Source organism: Dendrobates tinctorius, unplaced genomic scaffold, assembly GCF_039654945.1.
Source record: "Dendrobates tinctorius isolate UK_male_01 unplaced genomic scaffold, ASM3965494v1 ptg000315l, whole genome shotgun sequence".
In the NCBI taxonomy this organism is placed as follows: domain Eukaryota; kingdom Metazoa; phylum Chordata; class Amphibia; order Anura; family Dendrobatidae; genus Dendrobates; species Dendrobates tinctorius.
The window spans coordinates 3,041,610-3,063,593 of NW_027361982.1; the positions used below are offsets into that span (position 1 = coordinate 3,041,610).

At 45.4% G+C, this 21,984-nt stretch overlaps 1 protein-coding gene across 1 annotated transcript in view; it reads left to right on the top strand.

Annotated features, from left to right (window-relative positions):
- Nucleotides 1-11,748, top strand: part of LOC141073754 (olfactory receptor 6C1-like) — a 38,174-nt gene extending 26,426 nt beyond the window's left edge. The window contains exon 5 of the mRNA XM_073561157.1: nt 10,792-11,748. Coding sequence (XP_073417258.1) covers nt 10,792-11,748 — 957 coding nt within the window. The remainder of the gene's footprint in view (nt 1-10,791) is intronic.
- The last annotated feature ends 10,236 nt before the right edge of the window (nt 11,749-21,984 follow it).

Consider the following 21,984-nt stretch of genomic DNA (forward strand, 5'->3'; position numbering starts at 1 on the left):
CTGCAAGATTGTACAGCATGGATTTACTCATGCAGGTAGGTGAGATCAGGTTATGGCTGCTCACTGGTGTATGATGGCAGGATGGTCCTCTGTGCGCTTATTATGTGGGGAATTTTATTTTCTTTATTTGCTCTGATAATATGGTTATGCCACGCTCCTTGTAATTACTGAAGCCGCAGTCAGATCCGTTCATGGCCCCCATCTCATGTTATATATAATGTACAGGGCACTCATACGATGCGGAGGTTGTGTCCATACTGCAGCCATTACTGTTAGTACATGACACAGTCGCAGCAATGACACTGTAAATAAGGGGGATAAATGAAAAAAGTCTCTTTTTATAACCTAATAAAAAATGAACATAATGAACATTTTCGGTATCCTTACAAATAATATCCCTATAGAACCAGGGATGCCTCAAAAAATAATTCTGCACAAACGTGAATGTGCCATACAGCAGCCATACACATGGTTTATCACCACTTATTCCAGTCCCTGTCCAAACTGGATATCAATGTATAATTTCCCTATCACAGACAGGTAATTTTATGGGAAAAAAAAGCCACTTTACATACCAATATGTTTTTGACATGTAAGAGAAAGTCATTGGAAACCCATGCAAACGCAGTGAGAACATACAAACTACATGCAGACGTTGCCCATGTTCGAGGGAAAACCCAGGACCCCCAGTGCTGCAAGGTAGCAGTGCTACCCACTCTGCTGCCAGTGGATTTTGTCGTTAGGACCATCTATGTCCATACGTGCCTCAATGGAGACCCCTCTATTGACAAAAGCAAAAGGCTAATTCCTATCTGTCGGTGTAAAAATGTTATACACGGCACCCCCGTATTACTTTACGTACCTAGCACTTTGCCTCGGAGAGCATTTTAGAGCAATGCTTAATTTAATTTTTGTATCTGTGAAAACAAATTCCCACTCCGGGATTCAGAGAGATTTTATATGTGGAGCCATTTAGTTTATCTAATCTTTATTCTTTTTGCAGTTGTTTGAATTTTTTTAGCCAAATCAGAGGGTCCAGCTGTAAGGTGTAGAAACCACAAGTGCAATATTAGTGAAGCTATTTAATATGTTATTTACATGCTTTATCCAAATATATGTTTTTGGCTATTCTTTTAGACACAAATAATATTACTAATGTAACCTTTGTGTTCAAAACATTGGTGCTTAGGTAGCCTCCTGTTATATCGGTGAAACTGTGCCTGGGTGAAATTAACCTTGACACATTATTGCTGGGGGATATGGTCTTGGGTCCTCTACTAGGGAAGGCATTACTGTGATGTAAGGTTGTTAGGCGGACACTAGCATCACACCATGTAGTGTGAAATGTACAGTGTGGGAAATAAGTATTTGATCCCTTGCTGACTTTCTAAGTTTGCCCACTGACAAAGACATGAACAGTCTATAATTTTAAGGGTAGGTTAATTTTAACATTGAGAGATAGAGTATCAAAAATAAAATCCAGAAAATCACATTGTATAAATTATATACATTTATTTGCATTTTGTAGTGAGAAATAAGTATTTGATCCATCTGGCAAACAAGACTTAATACTTGGTGGCAAAACCCTTGTTGGCAAGCACAGCAGTCAGACGTTTTTTGTACTTGATGATGAGGTTTGCGCACATGTCAGGAGGAATTTTGGTCCACTCCTCTTTGCAGATCATCTCTAAATCATTAAGATTTTGAGGCTGTTGCTTGGCAACTCGGAGCTTCATCTCCCTCCATATGTTTTCTATGGGATTAAGGTCTGGAGACTGGCTAGGCCACTGCATGACCTTAATGTACTTCTTTTTCAGCCACTCCTTTGTTGCCTTGGCTGTATGTTTTAGGTCATTGTCTTGCTGGTAGCCATGACCCATTGTTAATGTCCTGGAGGGAAGGAGGTTGTCACTCAGGATTTTATGATACATGGCTCAATCCATTCTCCCACTGATGTGGTGCAGTAGTCCTGTGTCCTAAGCAGAGAAACATCCACAAAACATAATTTTTCCACCTCCATGCTTGGAACCATACAAAGAAATTTTGTGGCTATCATCCACGCTGCTGAACAAATAGAAGTCCGGACGTATTGAAGAAAAGGAATGGTGGCTTTATTCAATGCATTTCGATGTCTATATATGACTCGTTCCTCAGGAATTACCACATACATAACATATAACATATAAGTATGTGGTAATTCCTGACGAAGAAGTCATATATAGACTTCAAAATGCGTTGAATAAGGCCACCATTCCTTTCCTTCAATAAGTCCAGACTTCTATTTGTTCAGCAGCGCGGATGATATCCACAAAATTCCTTTGTATGGTTCCTGATATGGTCAATGCCTGACCCGTGGATATGCGGCAGCTGACGTTTATATGTCTTGTCAAAGGGGCACCAGGTGAGCAGTTTTTCTGAATAACAGATTCTGAATCTATCCGATAAAACCATATTTGCGCTTCTATTCTCCTACAGTTCCCTTAATTGACACATCTATGCTTGACAGTGGGGATGGTGCTCTTTGGTTTATAGGCAGCATTTCTCTTCCTCCAAACACAGCGAGTTAAGTTAAGGCCAACGAGCTCAATTTTTGCCTCATCTGACCACAGCACCTTCTCCCAATCACTCACAGAATCATCCAGGTTTTCATTGGCAAATTTCAGACGGGCCTGCACATGTGCCTTCTTGAGCAGGGGACCTTGCGGATGTGGTAATAGCAGGTACGCAGAATGCAGTGACGAGACGCGAGACAGAAATGACTTTAAATGTTAACTTTTATAGATAAATGCCATCAGGGCTATTGTTACGCAACCAACAGAATAACAGTAGTTGTCCTCGCAGGGAGCCAATACACATAAACAAGGATTGGGAGAACACGACTAATACGGCAAAGGCCGGTCACTATATGGCCGCGGAATGGCCGACTACGGGTCCTTAGTCACTATGTATCACTTATCCGTCCTGACGTCCCTCGGCATTCTGTTCCACCGTGTGTCTGCGTCACAGCCACTGGGCCCAGCCGCTGAAGATCTGCCGTAGTCTTCGGGCGTTCCGACGCCCAGGAGGAGTAGGGGCACAACAGGCCCGCGGAGAGTTCTTTGGCGGGATGTCCCCCAGCGGAGGCAGCAGGATACCGCCTGGGAGTGGGAGAGGGGAGGCCGCAACTCCCTGAGAGGGACTGGCAGTGGCGGTGATAAGTGGCGGTTGATAGGCCACAGGCGCAGTCTGAGGCCACACTGGAGGATCCGCAGCGGGCACAGGCCCAATCTCTACCATGGACTGGAGCGGGGCGGTGGCAGCTGCGGGCGGCAAAGGAGAAGTCACCGCCATGGTCAGGAGTGCAGCGGTGGTGGCTGCGGGCAGCAGCGTGGAGGCCGCAACCGCGAGCTAGAGTGAGACGGCGTTGGCCGCGGATGATTGCGAGTAGGCAGCAGCCGAGAGCTGGAGTGAGGCAGCAGTCTTCTTTTGTCGGTAAGCTCGGCACCGTCTCCGTGCGGTCCACCGAGAGTCTCCCTCCTGTTGCTGGCCTCCTCTCTGGAAGCTGCTCGTGGCTCTCGCTTTCTGGCCGTCCCCAAGTCTCCACCTCCTTCTCCCACGTTCTGCTGACTCACACAGTCTGGCCCTCTCCGCCCCTCTTCTCTGTACTCCTCCCCCAACTGCCCTGTCAGTCTCAGCAGTCCATCCCCTAGCTCTGCTCCCTGGAAACAGATACCCCAGGAACCTGGAACACTGTCCCCTTGGTTCCGGCCCGGGTACTCAGCGAAGGCCTCTCCTCCTACACAGGCACTGCAAGATTTTAAACCTTTACGGCGTAATGTGTTACCAATGGTTTTCTTGGTGACTGTGGCCCCCATCTGCCTTGAGATCTTTAACAAGTTCCCCCATGTAGTTTTAGGCTGATCTCTCACCTTTCTCAGGATCAAGGATACCCCACAACGTGAGATTTTGCATGTTGCCCCAGATCGATGACGATTGACAGTCATTTTGTATTTCTTACATTTTCTTACTGTTGCACCAACAGTTGCCTCCTTCTCACCCAGCGTCTTACTTATGGTTTTGTAGCCCATTCCAGCTTTGTGCAGGGCTATGATCTTGTCCCTTACATCCATATAAAGCTCTTTGGTCTTGCCCATGTTGTAGAGGTTAGAGTCTGAAATAATTGAGTCTGTGGACAGGAGTCTTTTATAAAGGTGACTATGTAAGACAGTTGTCTTTAATGCAGGTAATGAGTTGATTAAGAGAGTTTAACTGGTGTGTAGGAACCAGAACTCTTTATGGTTGGTAGGAGATCAAAAACTTATTTCTCACTGCAAAATGCAAATAAATTTATATAATTTATACAATGTGATTTTCTGGATTTTATTTTTGATATTCTATCTCTCAATGTTAAAATTAACCTTCCCTTAAAATTATAGATTGTTGATGTCTTTGTCAGTGGGCAAACTTACAAAATTAGCAAGGGATCAGATACTTATTTCCCCCACTGTATGAATAAGAGAGGATTTTGTCACACTGCTTTATGAGGATATGCTCATATTACATTTTAGTCACATGTCAGTGGCTCTATCTGGGTTTCCGTCTGAAGACCTGAAAATCGGGGTCCAGACACCAACAAAGCGACTTACTAGATGGAGTCACTTTGTGCTCTATCTGACCTTAGGGTAGTTTGTGTCTGCCTTTTTTAAGCAGGCAGAAAAGTGAGGTCAACTGCGCTTTTGGGTCCACCACAAAAAGGTGGACATTGTAGACAATGAGGTCAGACAGAGCATAAAGTGACTCCATATACTTAAAAGTCAATGGTCCTTTTGACGGATACACCTGAATCAAGTTTTCAGGTCTTTAAACAGAAGCCCCAATGGAGTCACTAATGTGAGTTAAAGGCCTTATGTGACTATATCCTGAGTTGTAATAAGAAAATGTTAGCACAACTGAGAGATGGTGAACAAGTAGGCTCCCAAACCGTACAACCTTGTGTAGAAAACTTGGCATACACCAAATGCTGAAGTGTAGAAATGTAGTGCAATCCAAAAGAAGTAGTTACATACAATAAACAAACGTTTCAGTCAGATAGACGTTCCTCTGTGTACTATAATTAAAGCAAAATTAAAATAATGATAAGAAAAAAGGATCAAAAACCAGAAATGAAGTATAAACAACATATTCAAAAACTGGGTCAAAATGAGGAAAAAATAAACAAACAATGGCAAGAGCGCATACCTTCATCATTAAACAGATTAAATACATATACAAAATATTGGTGTGAACTTGATGGAACAGTACATACAGTATAAGACAATAGAGTTTATATGGAGACTGACGACTAAGAGTTTGGGGGAAGGAAGGAGGGGTAAATGGTAAAAGGAAAAATGGACCTACTCAACTGATAATTTGGGGAATAGTAGGAATCACCTCTATAGAGAAAACAACCCTGAGTGGGTGAAATACTATAATGGTGGTGGTATGGTGATCACATGTACATTGTGGAAGTTACATAGTGAATGTTAAAGGGCAAGATACAAACATACCAGAATAGATGAATGTAGAAAACCTGGCCTGTGTCAGTACCAGGTATGGGTGGCTGAGAAACCTATAAGGTGTAAGTCATAAATAACCGCTGAGTAACAATTGTATTTGTAGGCGATGAGAAAATATAAACAGACTTACGCAGTCCTAGTGTGGTATGCGGGATGTGCAAGACGCGGTGTCCGCCGCTAGACACGCAAGTACATATACTCATTGCCCATTAAATATTGCCATAGACAGAGCGCTGCCGGTGATGTGACGCGGAACCGGAAGTGACATTCCGGATGTGACGTTATTAGTGAAGAGCGAGTATATTCGCTAGGGTGATCTCCGAGTATTTGGAAGTGCTCGGAGATTTAGTTTCTGTTGCCGCAGCTGCATGATTTCTGGCTACTTGACAGCCTGAATATGTCAAGGTATAGGACATGGTAAATGTCCTGTTCTCTCAGGGTTAACTTTTGCTGGCCTCCCTTTGGATCTGGGAGGGGTATTTATGCTCACTCCAGACTAGGATTCCATGTCAGCTATACTGTTCTTCTGACTGTGTGTCTGACCATCTGGTGTGCTTGAATACTGCATTGCTTGATTGCCTCCCGTGTATGACCTGGTCTGTGCGCTCACTCTGTTCTCTGTCTCACACTTTGGTACTATTGTCTTCTCCGGTTCTGACCTCCTGGCTTGGCTATTGATACTCTGTTACAGTTTGTCCCTATTGTACTGTCTGTTGCCCGTTCTGGTTTACTGATCTCTTGCTATGTCCTGACTATCCATTCTGTCTAATCCTTTGGTACTGTTGTGCTATCTCGTGCTTTGACCCCGGCCTGATCTGGTTTACATCCCTAGCAAATAATAAAGAGGAGCAGCATCCAATCCGGGTGAAAAAGTGCTTACAAAAATTTATTCTGCCATTGAAAAAACATACAACGTTTCAACCACAATATGGTCTTTTTCAAGTATTCATACTTGAAAAAGACCATATTGTGGTTGAAACGTTGTATCTTTTTTCAATGGCAGAATAAATTTTTGTAAGCACTTTTTCAACCGGATTGGATGCTGCTCCTCTTTATTATTTGCTTGGAACCTTTATGTTCATTTGGGTCGCTGGACGGGAAGCGTGCATCACCTGAATGATCCTGCTTGTGCTGTCGGCTGTTTCTTCAATTTACTGGTTTACATCCCTGTCTATGCCCCTTGGTAACTTTGTCCTGTAGTTACACTTCTAGCATATTTCCTTCAGCTCCTAGCTATCCGGAGCTTAGGCCACGCCCCCAGCAGTCAGGTGCTTCAGGTCCTATCTGGCCTGAAGTAATCTCTCTCTGCTCCTGCTTCCTCTGAGAGTCTGAAGCACGCATCTTCAACACTGCTGCCCCACTCCACAGTTTGTTTTACTCAGGACACACGCACTGGTTCAGTGAGCATGTGCAGTGCGGTGTTCCTGACAGAATACATGTGGAAATTTCCTAACAAACATGCAATCCCCACATGTATTCTGGCGGTCAACTAGCAGCAAATCATGCACCTTGGTCAACAGAAACTAAATCTCCAAGCACTTCCAAATACTCGGAGATCACCCAAGCATGCTTGGGGAAATGTTATGAATGGGTCACCAAGGAGGAAAACAAGACCAAGCCAAGTCACAGAAATCCAGAGAGGTTGGTAACTACTCAGATTGCAGACCCCTGATCCTAACCACACAACTAACAGCAGCCGTGGAGCATACCTATGATGATTCTAGACACCTCGTCACAGCCGGAGGACTAAATCAGCCTAAAGCAAGAAAAGGGGAAAACTAAAACTGCCCCAGAGCAGACCCCAAAGGAATAGACAGCCCCCACACATGTATTGACGGTGAGACAAGATGAAAACACGAACACAGTTAGGAGAATAGGCTGAGCAAACGATGGGGCCCACACTAGCTAGAAAGGAAAGATACTGTCTGCAATCACACCAAAAAACCCTGCAAAAATGTACAACACTTCTGATAGCAAAAAATACCCTGAAGTCACTAGACTTCTCCCACTATATCAGCAATCTGGCATATTCTGAGAACAGCGCAAAAAGAGGCCAATCTAATAAGGGACAAAAAGCAAACTGGCACATACAGTGACATAAGAGTGGAAATTCAGCACAGCCCCAGCCGGGGCTGGCTGACCACACAAAAAACTGAATAGACCAAACCAAATCAAATGTGAACATTAGCAAAGACAACTTAGCTTGAGAAGGCAGGAACTGAGCTGGAAACTAAGACCTCAGGAGGCAGGAAAAAATCACCAGCATGGGAATAAGGAGTCGGCTGTCTTAAATCCAGTCTGAGACTCCAGATGTCCACTCCTCTTCCTCATTATCAGGTGGCAGGTCTCTGTTAATTAGATCAGCTTCACTACCTCCTGCCACCACCAGAGGGAGCCCAGAAAAAGAACTCACAACTCCTCTGTCAGCACAACCAGCTCCCTCACCAGAAGCCAGAGGCAGACCAGAAAATGAGTTCACAACAGGGAAACCTGAGCAACGAATATACTCACTTATCACTTATCACTATGCGTTCTAGTGACCGGAGGTAGAGGATTTGCGTTCCACCTAACCGGAAGTGAGCATTGCGTTCCACTGTGTGTATTCTATGCGTTTCACAGGCCGAAAATGGTACTGCGATATCCATGGAGAGACTGTAACGCTATGTGCAGATCCATAAGGAAGCACTATATGAAAACCATACTGGAGAAGAGGAATGGGAAGGTCCGAGGCAAGAATCATGAAGAGTGGGAGTTTTCATATTCAATATAGATGACTCTGTGAAGAGGATATAATTCATTAGTGTTAGGGCAATAAAATTTATCTAGAACATTAATATATGAGCAAAACTTATAAACAGATCAATACATGAGACACAAGTGCAACATTAATTAGTAAAATCATGTTTTAGAGTGTGGTTACAGGTTAACTCGTCGCTGCATAAAGGATTGAATATCATAATCCCTATTCAGACCTTTAGGGGCTAATTTCAGTAATTCATGGATCCAGTATGCCTCTCTGCGTTTGAGAATACTATTACTAACTCCCTGATGTAAAGGTGGAATATGCTCAATAACTTGGAAACGTAATTGTGAGAACCTATGTCCACTGGAAATGAAATGGTGTGGTATGAGTAATAGGAGATTATTACATCTTATGGTGGACTTATGTTTAGATATCCTGTCCTTGATGGGCTGAGTGATCTCGCCAATGTATAATAGTCTGCACAGGCATTTGATCAAGTTAACCACGAATGATGTATCACAAGTAAAAAATTCTTTAATGATGTATTTCTTGCCTGTGTGTGGGTGGTGGATGATGTTCCCTTTCTGGACTTTATTACCTTGGTTACATTGTAAGCAAGGAAAGGTACCTGCTTTTGGATTCAGTAAAAAACGTTGTGTATGTGTTGGTCCTGAGGAGCCTATATATGCCTTAATCAATGAGTCACGTAGATTGCGTGTTATCTTAAAACAAGGAAGGAAGGGTTCTTTAAATTCCTTAATATTAGGGTGAGCAGTCCATAAAATATGCCAATGTCACCTAATAGTTTTATGAACTACGCAAACGGGTGGTAATTGTGTACAAATGGAATGTGGTTCGTAGTTTTTATCCGTGAAGAGGTTGTTGGGGTAGTGGATAGATCCAACAGGTGAGGTGGATAACCTCTTTCAAAGAACTTGGATCTCATTTCCTCGATTCTTTGTTGGTGAAGAGTTGGATTGGAGACAATTCTATTAAGCCTTTGTAGTTGGGATTTAGGGGTGGAATTTTTTATCCTAATTGGGTGAAAACTATGGTAATGTAATAGACTGTTACGATCTGTAGACTTGGTATACAGGTTGATTGTGAGAATGCCCTCACTATCCTTCATGACCAGGGTATCCAAAAATTGAATTGTGTGTCACATGTCATAGTGAAATCAAGTCCCGGCCATGATGATTTGAAGTGGAAGAAGCTATCAAGGGACTCAAGTGTACCACCCCAGATACAGAAAATATCTTCAATGTACCTCTTCCACACCATTACATTGGAGCGGAGGAGGTCACTGGTGTATATCCTACTCTCCTCCTAGTCTGCCATATAGCAGTTAGCGCAGGAGGGAGGTGCAACATTAGAGCCCATTACCGTGCCCTTCGTCTGTAGGTAATAATGTCTTTGAACAGAAAGAAGTTCTTTGTAAGGACCAATTACAGTAGGTCACATCATAGGTCAACTTGGTCAGGGTCCATCCCTGAAGAGGTAAGGAGGCGGCGTACTGATTGTATGCCCTGTTCGTGTGGAATTGATGTATATAAATCCTTGACATCGAAGGATACAAGGAAAGCCTCCCTTGGAACCAGTCCGAGATTTTTAATGATGCTGAGAAAAGCTCCTGTATCAAGGAGAAAAGAAATTGTTTGCGTAATGAGCGGTGTAAGAATCCTCTCCAGGTAAATGGAGATATGTGATAAAATGACCCGGTGGATGCTACAATCAGTCTGCCAGGTGGATTTTCCAGATTTTTATGTATTTTAGGGAGTATATAGAGGATGGGTGTAATAGGGTGTTCTTTAGTGAGAAAATCACAGGTTCTCATGTCTAATACCCCTATTTCAGTGAATCTAGGCAAAACAATTTTAATAAGGCCCTGAATCTGGCTAGTAGGGTCGCCAGAAAGTTTCTTTTTTTTAATATGTTATATATACTTTATTTCCATTTTTTTTATTCGTTTTTCTGATCTTTATTTGAATTTTGCTATAATTATTGTATGCTGAGAAAGATCTATCTGACCAAAATGTTTGTTTATTGTATGTAACTACTTCTTCTGGATTACATTCAATTTCTTCACTTCAGCATTTGGTATGTGCATAGTTTTATATCCTGAGTTGGGCTTGTAAAGATCATTGTAATAGATTAAAGGCTGCAACGATTTACGGATGGCTATACTTCAAAGGGAAGTTACTAATGTGGAGCTGACCTATGCTCTAGACTAAATATGCTAAATGTGCTTCTTTACAAGTACAACTATCCTTACTTACCTCCTGAGAGTGTAACCTCTAAGCCAAAGTGCCTCTTTGGAGAGCATTGAAGGTTGAATTATGACTTGCCTTGGTTTGTTCAGGGTGGACCAGACTATGTAGCTTAGCTTACTCCTCCGATGCCTCATAGCTTGCTACTGCACAGGTTACTACTTAGGGACTTCTCTGCACTGTATCTCGCACAGCCATATATAAAAAAATCTTTTTTAGTATAATTTTTTCATCTTATGTTTTCCAGAATTCAAACAGCCTTGAAAATGTAGGTTTTAATAACCAAACCCCCTTCACATATTTTATCATTCTGGGGATTTCGCAAGTCCCTGAGCTGCAGGCGTTGGTTTTCCTCTTTGTCCTGATCTTATATCTCATAACAGTAACTGGAAATATGACCCTTCTCCTGCTGGTCTGCCTGGAGCGTCATCTTCACACTCCCATGTACTTCTTTTTGGGAAACTTATCCTGTCTGGATGTGTTTTGCTTGACGATAACCCTACATAAAATACTACTGTCCTATATGTCTGGAGATAAAACTGTGTCCTTCACCAACTGTATGTCACAAATGTACATCTTTTCTTCCTTGACCTGCAATGAGCTGTTGATACTCACAGCCATGAGTTATGACCGATATGTGGCCATATGTAATCCCTTGCACTATCACATGATTATGAACCGTAAGATATGTGTTCTTTTATCCACAGTCTGTTGGGCATTGGGTTTTGTGGAGGTCATACCTCACATGTTAGCCATATCTCGCTTTTCCTGCTACAAGTCCAATGAGATTAACCACTATTTCTGTGATATATTGCCAATCATGAAGCTGTCTTGCAGTGACACTACTCTTCTGAGGCTCATTATTTTTATTGAAGGGCTGTTCCTTGTAAGTTTTACCCCTTTCCTTCTTACCTTTATCTCCTATGTCTTCATTATTATCACCATCCTTAGGATACGTTCCAGCTCGGGGAGACGTAAAGCCTTCTATACATGTTCCTCACACCTCACGGTGGTCATTATCCTCTATGTAAGTCTCGTCTGCCAATATCTGCGACCAAGCTCTACAGACACTTTGGATTCCAACAAGCTTTTTTCCTTATTTAACACAGCGGCTGTTCCCGTCTTAAACCCATTTATTTATAGTCTGAAAAATAAAGATGTTAAGTCGGCAGCGAGAAAGCAGCTGAAATGGCTAACATCATAAGCAAAGTGTTAAAATAATTCTCAAGGATGCTGCTCTTAATGTTCATTATATTACAGCTAACAGAGCCGGACTGAACCATGGTGGACTCTTCTGGACTACTTTGTGATTCTTGTGGGGGCCATGCATCCATTTACCAAATGTTTCATATTTTTTACCAGTTATTGATAAGCTGACGTACTGACAAATAAAGTCACATGTAAAAATAAATATTGGTTTTATTTTCTATTGTTTTGGAAGACGGCGTGCTCAGAGAACAAGATTTAGTTGCTCTCGCTTCAGGTTACGAATGTGATGAAGCATGAAGTTGATAACGATTTCCTATTAAAATAAAATTATTGTGTTATGAGCATATTTCTTCTTCTCCTCATTTGTCCACAGTTAGCTCAGACAAGCATATTTTTGGTTGGTGTGATATCCATGTGAATGAAAGAATGCACACTGAGCAATAGAAGTCAATGGGCCTAGTCACAAAAGCAACATGGACTGTGTCTTTTACAGACAAGAGAGTGATAGTTTCAGTTGTGTACGTATGCTCATGGGATGCAGGTAGACATACGCAATTGTTCACAGGCATAACATGCCTGAGAATTCACAAGCTTATTTCAACCTGTCTTTAGGCTGGGAAGTTCAATGAGATTATGAGGATGTAGGATTTGAGCTCTTCAACAATCTCCTCTAGCAAGTCTTGGTAACACTGGTTGGTCTTCCAAGATTCTCTAGAATACTGGTTACATCTATCATAGCTCTACCTCTTTACCTAAAGCAATGCTCAGACAGTAATTATTTCACAGTTGATTTGTGCTGGACAATTCTGTTTTTTTCTTCTTTTTCCTCTCTTGTCTTCTCTTTTCATTTTTCCTGCTTATTCACTTCTCTCCCACTTCACCCTTTTCAGCCCATCTGGCTATTTTGTTAATGGTAGAAAGTCACTACAACACTAGCTTTCATATGTTATGTGTTACTGATGTATTCATTTATTTTTCTTTACATCTATAGATTATTACTGTTTGAAAATTTTCTCCTGGTGATGTGTTCTGCTGTTGGCCGAGTTGTGGTCATGTCATATTTTCTAAACTAAAGAAATTGGAAAAAAAGATTTGGGTAAATAAAATTAAAGGGTTATGCTCAATACTAAGTTTTCACCAATCAAAAAGATGTGATAAGTTGTGGATTTGTGGGGGTCTACATACTGGTATCCCCACCAATCCCAAGAGCAGCGTCAAATGTTTGGTGAGACTGCTGAAAAAAACTGACCACTTATACTGGTCGTTCTCAGCAGTTGGAGCCTCATTGATCAGAAAATTAGGACTTGTTCTGTGGAGCCAATGGAGATGACGTTTTCATAACCATACTACTCGTGTTCTTCTCTGCTAAGTGTTTACATTGTGAGGGTACACAAAGTGGGACACCCAAACTCATTCCTCAGAGAAATTGATGTCTATTAGAAGTAGATGTAGTATCAGTCAGCAAGAGAATGGGCATCTGCGCAAAGTGTGTATTGAGGAGCACACTTACTGTATATACTCAAATATAAACCTACCTGAGTATAAGCCGAGGCACCTAATTTTGCCACAAAAAACTGGGAAAACTTATTGACTCGAGTATAAGCTGGGTATACATTGTCCCCTCATCCCTATCCTGGTATGGATGACACCTCATTCTATCCTGGTATGCATTGGCTCCTCATCCCTTTCCTGGTATGCATGGCTCCTCATCCCTATCCTGATATGCATGGACTCCTCATCCCTATCCTGGTATGCATGATTCCTCATCCCTATCCTGGTATGCATTGGCTCCTCATCCCTCTCCTGGTATGCGTGGTTTCTCATTCCTATCCTCATATGCATGGTTACTCATCCATATCCTGGCATGCATGGCCTCCTCATCCCCATCCTGGGTTGCATGGCTCCTCTTCCCTATCTGGTATGCATGGCACCCTCATCCCTATCCTTGTATGCATGGCACCCTCATCCCTATCCTGGTATGCACGGCATCCTCATCTCTATCCTGGTGTGCACGGCCTCCTCATCCCCATTCTGGTGTGCACGGCCTCCTCATCCCCATCCTGGTATGCACAGGTTCTCATCCCTATCCTGGTTTGCATGGCTCCTTATAACTATCCTGGTTTGCATGGCTCCTCATCCCTATCCTGGTATGCATGATCCCCTCATCCCTATCCTGGTATGCATGGCTCCTCATTCCTATCCTGGTATGTATGGTCCCCTCATCTCTATGCTGGTATGCATGGTTACCTCATTCCTATCCTTGTATGCATGGCCTCATCATCTCCATCCTGGCTTGCATGGCTTTTCATCCCTATCCTTGTATGCATGGCTCCTCAGCCCAATCCTTGTATGCATGGCTCCTCATCGCTATCCTTGTATGCATGGCACCCTGATCCCCATCCTGGTATGCATGGTTCCTAATTCCTATCCTTATATGCATGGCAACCTCATCCCTATCCTGGTATGCATGGCTCCCATCAAAAATGCATTAAAAAAAATCCTACTTACCCGTCCTGCGCTCCCTCTTAGCGTCTGCATCTTGTTCTGGTGCCAGCAGCCAACTTTATGCTTGTAAGCAGTGCATGGCAGGTTTGCACCATCCATGCAAAAGGAAAATGGGGCTAACTGGCGTGGTACCTTTCCACAGACTACAAAACAGCTACCATGCCTCACACACAATCACTGTATGGTACAAACACACCATGCTACACACACAAGCTCTATGTTACACACACACTGTATGCTACACACACAAGCTCTTTGTTACACACACTGTATGATACATATGTAAGGAGGTGGAGGGGACCCTCATGTGCCTTCTCTGTCCTGGACACTGTTCACACGGTCACCTGTGGCACCTCAGCGCTTATTGATGTATTGTTGTATACTGCAATCTGCATGTACTGTAATGTGGATGTCTTTAATATGTGGATAAGTAAAGAAAGTGTAGTCAGCTTACCCGTCTGCAATGCAATCCCCAAGCCTGCCAACGCCCAGCACGGACTGTGGTGAGCATCCACATCAATTAGGAAAAAGAGGAAAAAAAAATTTGATCCAGCTTGAGACGGAGGCGGCTGCAATTTTACAAAGCTTTATTGGACAACTTAAAAATATGTTGGTTCTTTAAAAATCTCTTATAGCAAACACCAAGCACACCAGTGCTTTTTTTTGCTAAAAAAAAATTATGACTAAGACTTTTTTCTAGTTGAAACGCGTTGATCCTCCTCACTGGTGTGCTTAGTGTTTGCTATAAGAGATTTTTAAAGAACCAACATATTTTTAAGTTGTCCAATAAAGCTTTGTAAAATTGCAGCCGCCTCTGTCTCAAGCTGGATCAAATTTTTTTTTCCTCTTGTCTTTAATATGTGTTCTGCATAGAGTTAGGGTTAGATTAGGGAGTAGTGTAGGACTGTAAATCCCAGCAACAGAAGAGAGTACTACACTGCACTCATCTCTCCATGTGCAAGGTCCCGGGCTGCTCGCTGACTGTGGCTTAATGGACTCGCCCATGACTACCACCCTGTGCCACCTTGTTACACATACACAAGCTCTGTTACAAACCCTTTATGATACACACGCAAGATCTATGTTACACACACTTCATGCTACACACACAAGTTCTATGTTACACACACTGTATGCTACATACACAAGCTCTAAGTTACACACTGTGAGGAACGTCAGCTTACGCTGAGTCGTTTTCCTTTTTTGAGTGGACCCTCTGGGCCGTGGCGCCCACCCACCTAGGGCGAGCTGACCTAGTGAGAGCCCACCCCCTGTACAGGGAGTGTCAGGGGCAAGACCAAGGGGGTGAGCCACCACGGCAGCTGGACCAGACGGCCGGCTCAGGGAGACACTATTGAGTGTCTGGCAACAGGATGGACAGGATACCAAACATAAAACGAAGTCACAGGGTTTCTTCAGCAAAACGTGGTTTCACACTTTATTCAGGTGCAAGGCCTAAACAGGGAATCAGGTGCAGGGCACAAACGGTGAAACACGGCAAGGTGCGTGCAAGGGCACGCCAAATGTTCCAGACATAACACGTGCACGAAAACATACCAGAGTCCAGGGCAAGGTACGTGTTAGGGATCACACTAGAGTTCCTAGAGGGGATGTGTGCTAGACACGCCAAAGTCCAAGACAAGGTGCGCGCCGAGAGACACGCAAGAGTCCAAGGCAGGGTGCGCGCAAGGACACGCCAGGATCCAAGACGGGGTGCGATGGCATCGGACTCCGGACTACTGGCAACGACCGACAGGGTCCAGGCTGCGGACATCAGCTCTGGACATCAGGCCGCAGTCATCTGGTTCTGCACCTCTGGCAGCAGTCGGCAAGTTTCGGGAATCCGGCAGGCAAGCCAGGGTTCAAGGCAGGGTACGTGCTTGGAGTCACGCCAGGGTTCAAGGCAGGGTGCGTGCTTGGAGACACGCCAGGATCAGGTTTACAGGACGGAGGCCTGCGCATGCCAAGGGGCATGCCAGGGACAGGTACAAGGACGGAGGCCTGCGCGTGCAGAGAGGCACGCCAGGGACAGGTACAAGGACGGAGGCCTGCGCGTGCAGAGGGCACGCCAGGGACAGGTACAAGGATGGAAGCCTGCGCGTGCAGAGGGCACGCCAGGGAGAGGCACAAGGACGGTGGCCTGCACATGCAGAGGGCACGCCAGGGACAGGTACAAGGACGGTGGCCTGCGCGTGCGAGGACACGCCAGGGACAGAGTGCGAGAACAGGGTTAGGGCCTGTGCGTGCAAGAGGGCACGACAGGATATATGGCAAAACCTGCGGGTACTTTTATAGAAGCAAGGGGAGGTATGCCAAGGGCAGGCGAGGACCTGCGCGTGCTATAGAGAGCACGCAGAGCACAGTGCAGAAACAGCGTGAAGTGCAAGGAAGCACAGAGCACGGCTGGGGCACTGGCTAGCTGATCGGGCTGTGGCACTGACAGACGGGCAAGACTCCAGTGAACCCGACTGAGGCATGGCAGGTGACACAGCTGTCACTGACCGATGAGCACGGCTGAGGCACAAGCAGGCGGGCACGGCTAGGGTGGGCACGGCTTTGTAAAAGGGTGAATTGTGATTACACCAGGAGAGCACTAGGACCCTGTGGTGTTTACCTGCTGTAGCTAAGAGCAGGTGCTGTGAGTGCCCAGGAATCTGTGTGTGCTGGGGGGTGGGGCCTAGTGTCAGCTGTCTAGAGCTGTAAGGGAAGCTTCCAGAAGAGGAAGACAGACTGCCCTGAGAGACACTGTTGTGTGTGGAGCAGCTTGTGAGAAGCAAAGAGATTGAACACTGTAATAGACTGTGCACTGCAACCCTTCATCTTGGGAGCCTGAGACCTTGCGGTGGAACAAAGACAGCATTCCTGAGAGCTGTGTGACTGTGGAGCTTTGTGGAGTTCCTGTTGTGATGAGCTGAGAAGCGACATTGGACAGACATTTTATACAGAAACAGGCGTATTGCTTCTAGGAGAATTCGTGAGGACTACAGGAGGAGAGACGGCATCTTGATGCTACAGAACTATAAGGCTATGTGCACATGTATGCAGAAAATTCCTGACTGAAAACCGGACTCCTTCCCAGAAAACGCGCGTTTTTTATGCGTTTTTTTTCCGGAGCGTCCCCAGTCTCATAGAAAATAGCTAGAAATTCGGATTTTTCCACGAAATTAATGAGCATGCTGCGTTTTTTTACCGCAATGCGTTTTTTTCGCAGAAAAAAGCGCATCAATATGCACAAAAAGTGCAGAATTCATTAAAATGAATGGGATGCTTCTTTTAAGTCTTTTGTAAGCGTTTTTTTTTGTAAAAACGCTTAAAAAACACTTACGTGTGCAGTATGCACATACCCTAAGGGTATGTTTCCATGGTCAGGAAACGCTGTGGGTTGGATGCTGCTTACAGCCGCAGTGTCAAACCTGCAGCGTCCAGATGTTACAGCATAGTGGAGGGGATTTCATGAAATCCCATCTCCACTATGCGTTGAAAGACGCAGGCGGCAGACCTGCGTAAACGGACATGCAGTGCGTCTGTCACGAGGCAGTAGTGGGAAAATGGGATGAGGAACCTGGGCCCCTGAACTGCCCCTCAGGCTAAGGGGGTGCCCTGACTTTCCTTAAGGGGCAACCCCCCTTGGCGGTTTTAACTAAAAGAGCCACCTTCAGCAGCACTATGGCTGCATTCTGTGAATGTAGCTCTTCCGTTACTGACTCCCAGTAACGCCGAAATATTAACTTTTATAAATAGGTCCTCATGCCTGTAATGCGTCCCATAGGTATGGTGTGTCCCCCTGAAGCAGCCACCTCCCCGCCATCAATCATGTCTCTGCAGCGTCTGGGCCCCTCCTCCCATAGACGTCAAACATGCCCCTGTGCTGCCGTCTGGGCCCTGCCTCCCATAGACGTCAATCATGCCCCTGTGCTGTCGTCTGGGCCCTGCTTCCTTCTGTCTCCTATGCTGACGCCTGCGCTGTGCCAACAGTTCTCAGGCATGTGCAGTGCGCACTGCCCGTGAACTGACATCAGGCGATCACACCCGTGTGTTGTGGAGGCCCCAGATCCTGACCCCGCTGTGTGTGTTATGATGTATTCACACTGCGGGGCAGGATCTGGGGCCTCCACAATACGCAGGCATGATCGACTGATGTCAGTTCACAGGCAGCGTGCACTGCAAATGCCTGAGAACTGTTTTCAGTTCGGCCGGCATAGGAGAAAGAAGGAGGCAGGGCCCAGATAGCAGCACAGATGGCGGGGAGGCGGCTGCTTCAGGGGGACACACCATACCTATGGGATGTATTACAGATTTGAGGACCTATTTATTAAAGTTAATATTTCGGCGTTACAGGGGGTCAGAAATGGAAGAGCCACCATCACAGAATGCAGCCTTAGTGCTGCTGAAGGTGGCTCTTTTTGTTAAAAACGCTCTGGGGGGTGACAGGTTTCCTTTAAATTGGGGGTACACTTGATGGTCGTGAGGCGCAAATCACCGATCTGTCCCTATCTCCTGTTTAGCCCTGAGCTAAACCCCAACCCTCTCCCCAGGAGGTGAGACAGGGAAAAAAGTGAACTGCACCAAAAAACAAAGGAAAGATAAAACAGACGCCTCGGGGTTAAATCAACTAAAAAACAAAACTTAGCTTTATCTGCTGAATTGCACCGTACAGCAGAGTAAGGCTCCTGAACTCAGCTTTCAGCAGAACCACCACTGCTCCTGAAAAGCTGAACCACCACTGCACCAGGTAGCTCCAGTCTTCACCACGGTTGGTATCAAAAGGAAGTGTATCACCAACACCAGCTGAGGCCTGAGGTGACCTTATATAGGAAGGAGGGAGTGGTCACCACCAGTTGACTAACTAAACATGTAGTAACACCAGCGGTCACCAGGGGGAAAAACCCACCAGCAGACTGGCTAAACTTGTAGAAACACCAGCGGCCACCGGGGGGAATAACCCACCAGCAGACTAACTAAACTTGTAGTAACACCAGCGGCCACCGGGGGAAAAACTGACATTAACCCCAGATGGCCAGGAAGGAAAAAAGTTTAAATGTGAGCAGCCTAAACTGACACAGATCCAAAAAATGGATCGTGACAGCGTCTTTTCAGAATGCATCATGTTTGTTTACAATGCGGCGACGCTCCGTCGCTTGTTATGATGAGTCACCGAAGGAGGAAAAAACAAAATACCAGCTAAGTCCCGAAAAACCAGAGAGGTTGGCAGCTATCGGATTGCAGACCCCTGAACCTATCCACAACAAGCAGTAGCCGTGGGGGGTTCCTACGGTGCCCTAGACCCCTCGATCACAGCCGGAGAACTACATAGCCTAAAGACAGAAAGGGGAAAAACTAAACTGCCCCAGAGCAGACCCCAAAGCAATAGGCAGCCCCCAACATATAATGACGGTGAAGCAAGATGAAAACACTAACACAGATAGAAAGATAGGTTGAGCAAATGATGGGGCCCAAGCTAACTACATAGGATAGGATAGGATAGGAAAGCTGCTGTCTGCCATCCGCAAAACCCCTATCAAAATGAGCCAACCGACTGATAGGAAAAACAGGCCCTGAAGACGCTAGGCTTCAAAGACTATATCAGCACTCAGGTATATTCTGAAGACAGAGCAAAAGATCAACAGATCAGAGACAAAAATGGAATTCAGCTCACCCCCGGCCGGGGATGGCAGAACTCCCAAAAAACAAGGCAAAACAAAAACAAAACTGAAGTGTACAAAGCAGAGCAGAAAAACTTAGCTTTGAGATGCAGGAATCAGACTGGTCTCCAAGAATCCAGCAGGAAAATCACCAGCCAGGAAGAAGGGTGTCGGCAGCCTTATATCCAGTCCTCAATTCCAGCCACCCAGTCATCATCTAGCTTCCCATGTGTTTGGTAATCAGCCTCACTACCTTCCTTCACCAGAGGAGGGAGTTCATCAGACCTCAATGGTGAAGGGAAAAATGAACTCACAACAATCGCTGCACCGTAAATTTCCCATAGACAATAATTAGATGCAGTAAACCGCAGCTAATGATTAGTCACATGCATAGTAACTGCGTAAACGCAGCATACTACGCATGTCTACTAATTAACATAAGGTCTTACCTGTCCCGCCGCCGGAAGTCTGCCTCCAGGAGGCAGATAAGCTAAGTTATTGCGAGAACTGCAGTGTTTCCGTGAGAACTGCCGTACACGTGACCGGGCGTTGTCTCCGGTCACTAGGCTAGTCTCACGGTCAGCTGACCGTGAGAACTACATTGTAGGTGACCACTGGAGATCTCCGGTGGTCATCTACAAGCTCTGTGTAACAAACCTGCCGGCATCACTGCATGGTCTCCCATCCCCCACACACCAACTTACTACTACAAGCATTGCTGTGTGTTCTATCTGCTGCCGGCTCCATGCTGTATGCCTCTTGCTTCCTGCCTGCTCTCCTCATACTTCCTGGCTGTGTGCATAGGGGGGCGGTGTGGAATCAGGGTGCACCTGTCTAATGTGTCCCTGACCAATTATCAAGAGGCCTCTAGTATTTAGGGCAACCCCACCCGGTGGTAGCTGCCTGTGCAAAGCCTTAACTCAGCTAGTGTCTTGCCAGGTCCTGTCCTATGTTTCGACTTCTCTGGAGGCTTGATTCCTAGTCCTGTGTCTGATCCTGTCTTTCCGCCCTCTAGGAAGCAGATTATCCTAGTCTCTATGTCCTTGTACCTTGCCTTGTACCTCTCCGTCCACCCTCCAGGAGGCAGAATATCCTGATCCCTGTGCTATAGTTCTTTACCTTGCCTTGTATCTCTCTGTCCGCCCTCCAGGAAGCAGAATATCCTGATCCCTGTGCTGTTGTTCTTTAGCTTGTCTTGTACCTCTCTGTCTGCCCTCCAGGAGGCAGAATATCCTGATCCCTGTGCTATCATTCCTTGCCTTGCATGTGTCCTCTCTGCCCACCAGGAGGCAGTATATCCAGCTCCCTGTGTCTTTGTTCCTGTAACTTGTCTTGTACCATTACTGTGTCTGAACTTAGTACTACCTCTGCCTGTGCTCCATACTCTGGTGACTCTGCCTGCGCTCCGTACTCTCGCGGCTCGGTCCATGCTCTGTACTCTTGTGACTCTGCCTGCTCTGTACTCTTGTGACTCTGCCTGTGCTCCACACTCTTGCGGCTCTGTCTGTGCTCCGCACTCTTGCGGCGCTGCTTGCTCTGCACACTTGCGGCTCTGTTTGTGCTCCGCACTCTTGTGGCTCTGCTTGTGTTCCGCACTCCTGCAGTTCTGTTTTGCCCTGCTTTGTTCTGCTTCTGCTGTTGCAGAAGCTCTTGCTGCTAACTGCAGCTCCTCACCCCTGCCTTGCGGTTCTTCACCTCCTGTGTGAACAGGTCTCTACCTGTTCCTTCGTACACCATTCCTTCCTGAGTTTAAGAACATTGCAGGTGTACTAAATGCGTCCAGTTTTCCATCTTTTTGGCACCTTCCACACCCAGGCTCTATATACCATTATGTCACAACAATTGCCTTCATTTTAAATGGCTCCAATATAGACATTATGATTTTATGCTGTCGAAGTTGGATCTTTTCTACCCATACGCACAGAAAAAAGAGAGGACAGTGTGGAGGTCATGTACCATAAGAGGGGTAGAGTGTGAGCTCATATTTCTTGCGAGGAGCATTATGAGAGTTAGTAGTCTATACCGCGGCTCAGTGTAGGGCAGATATTTTTATTCAGGAGCATTGTAATGGGCACTGTGTCAGG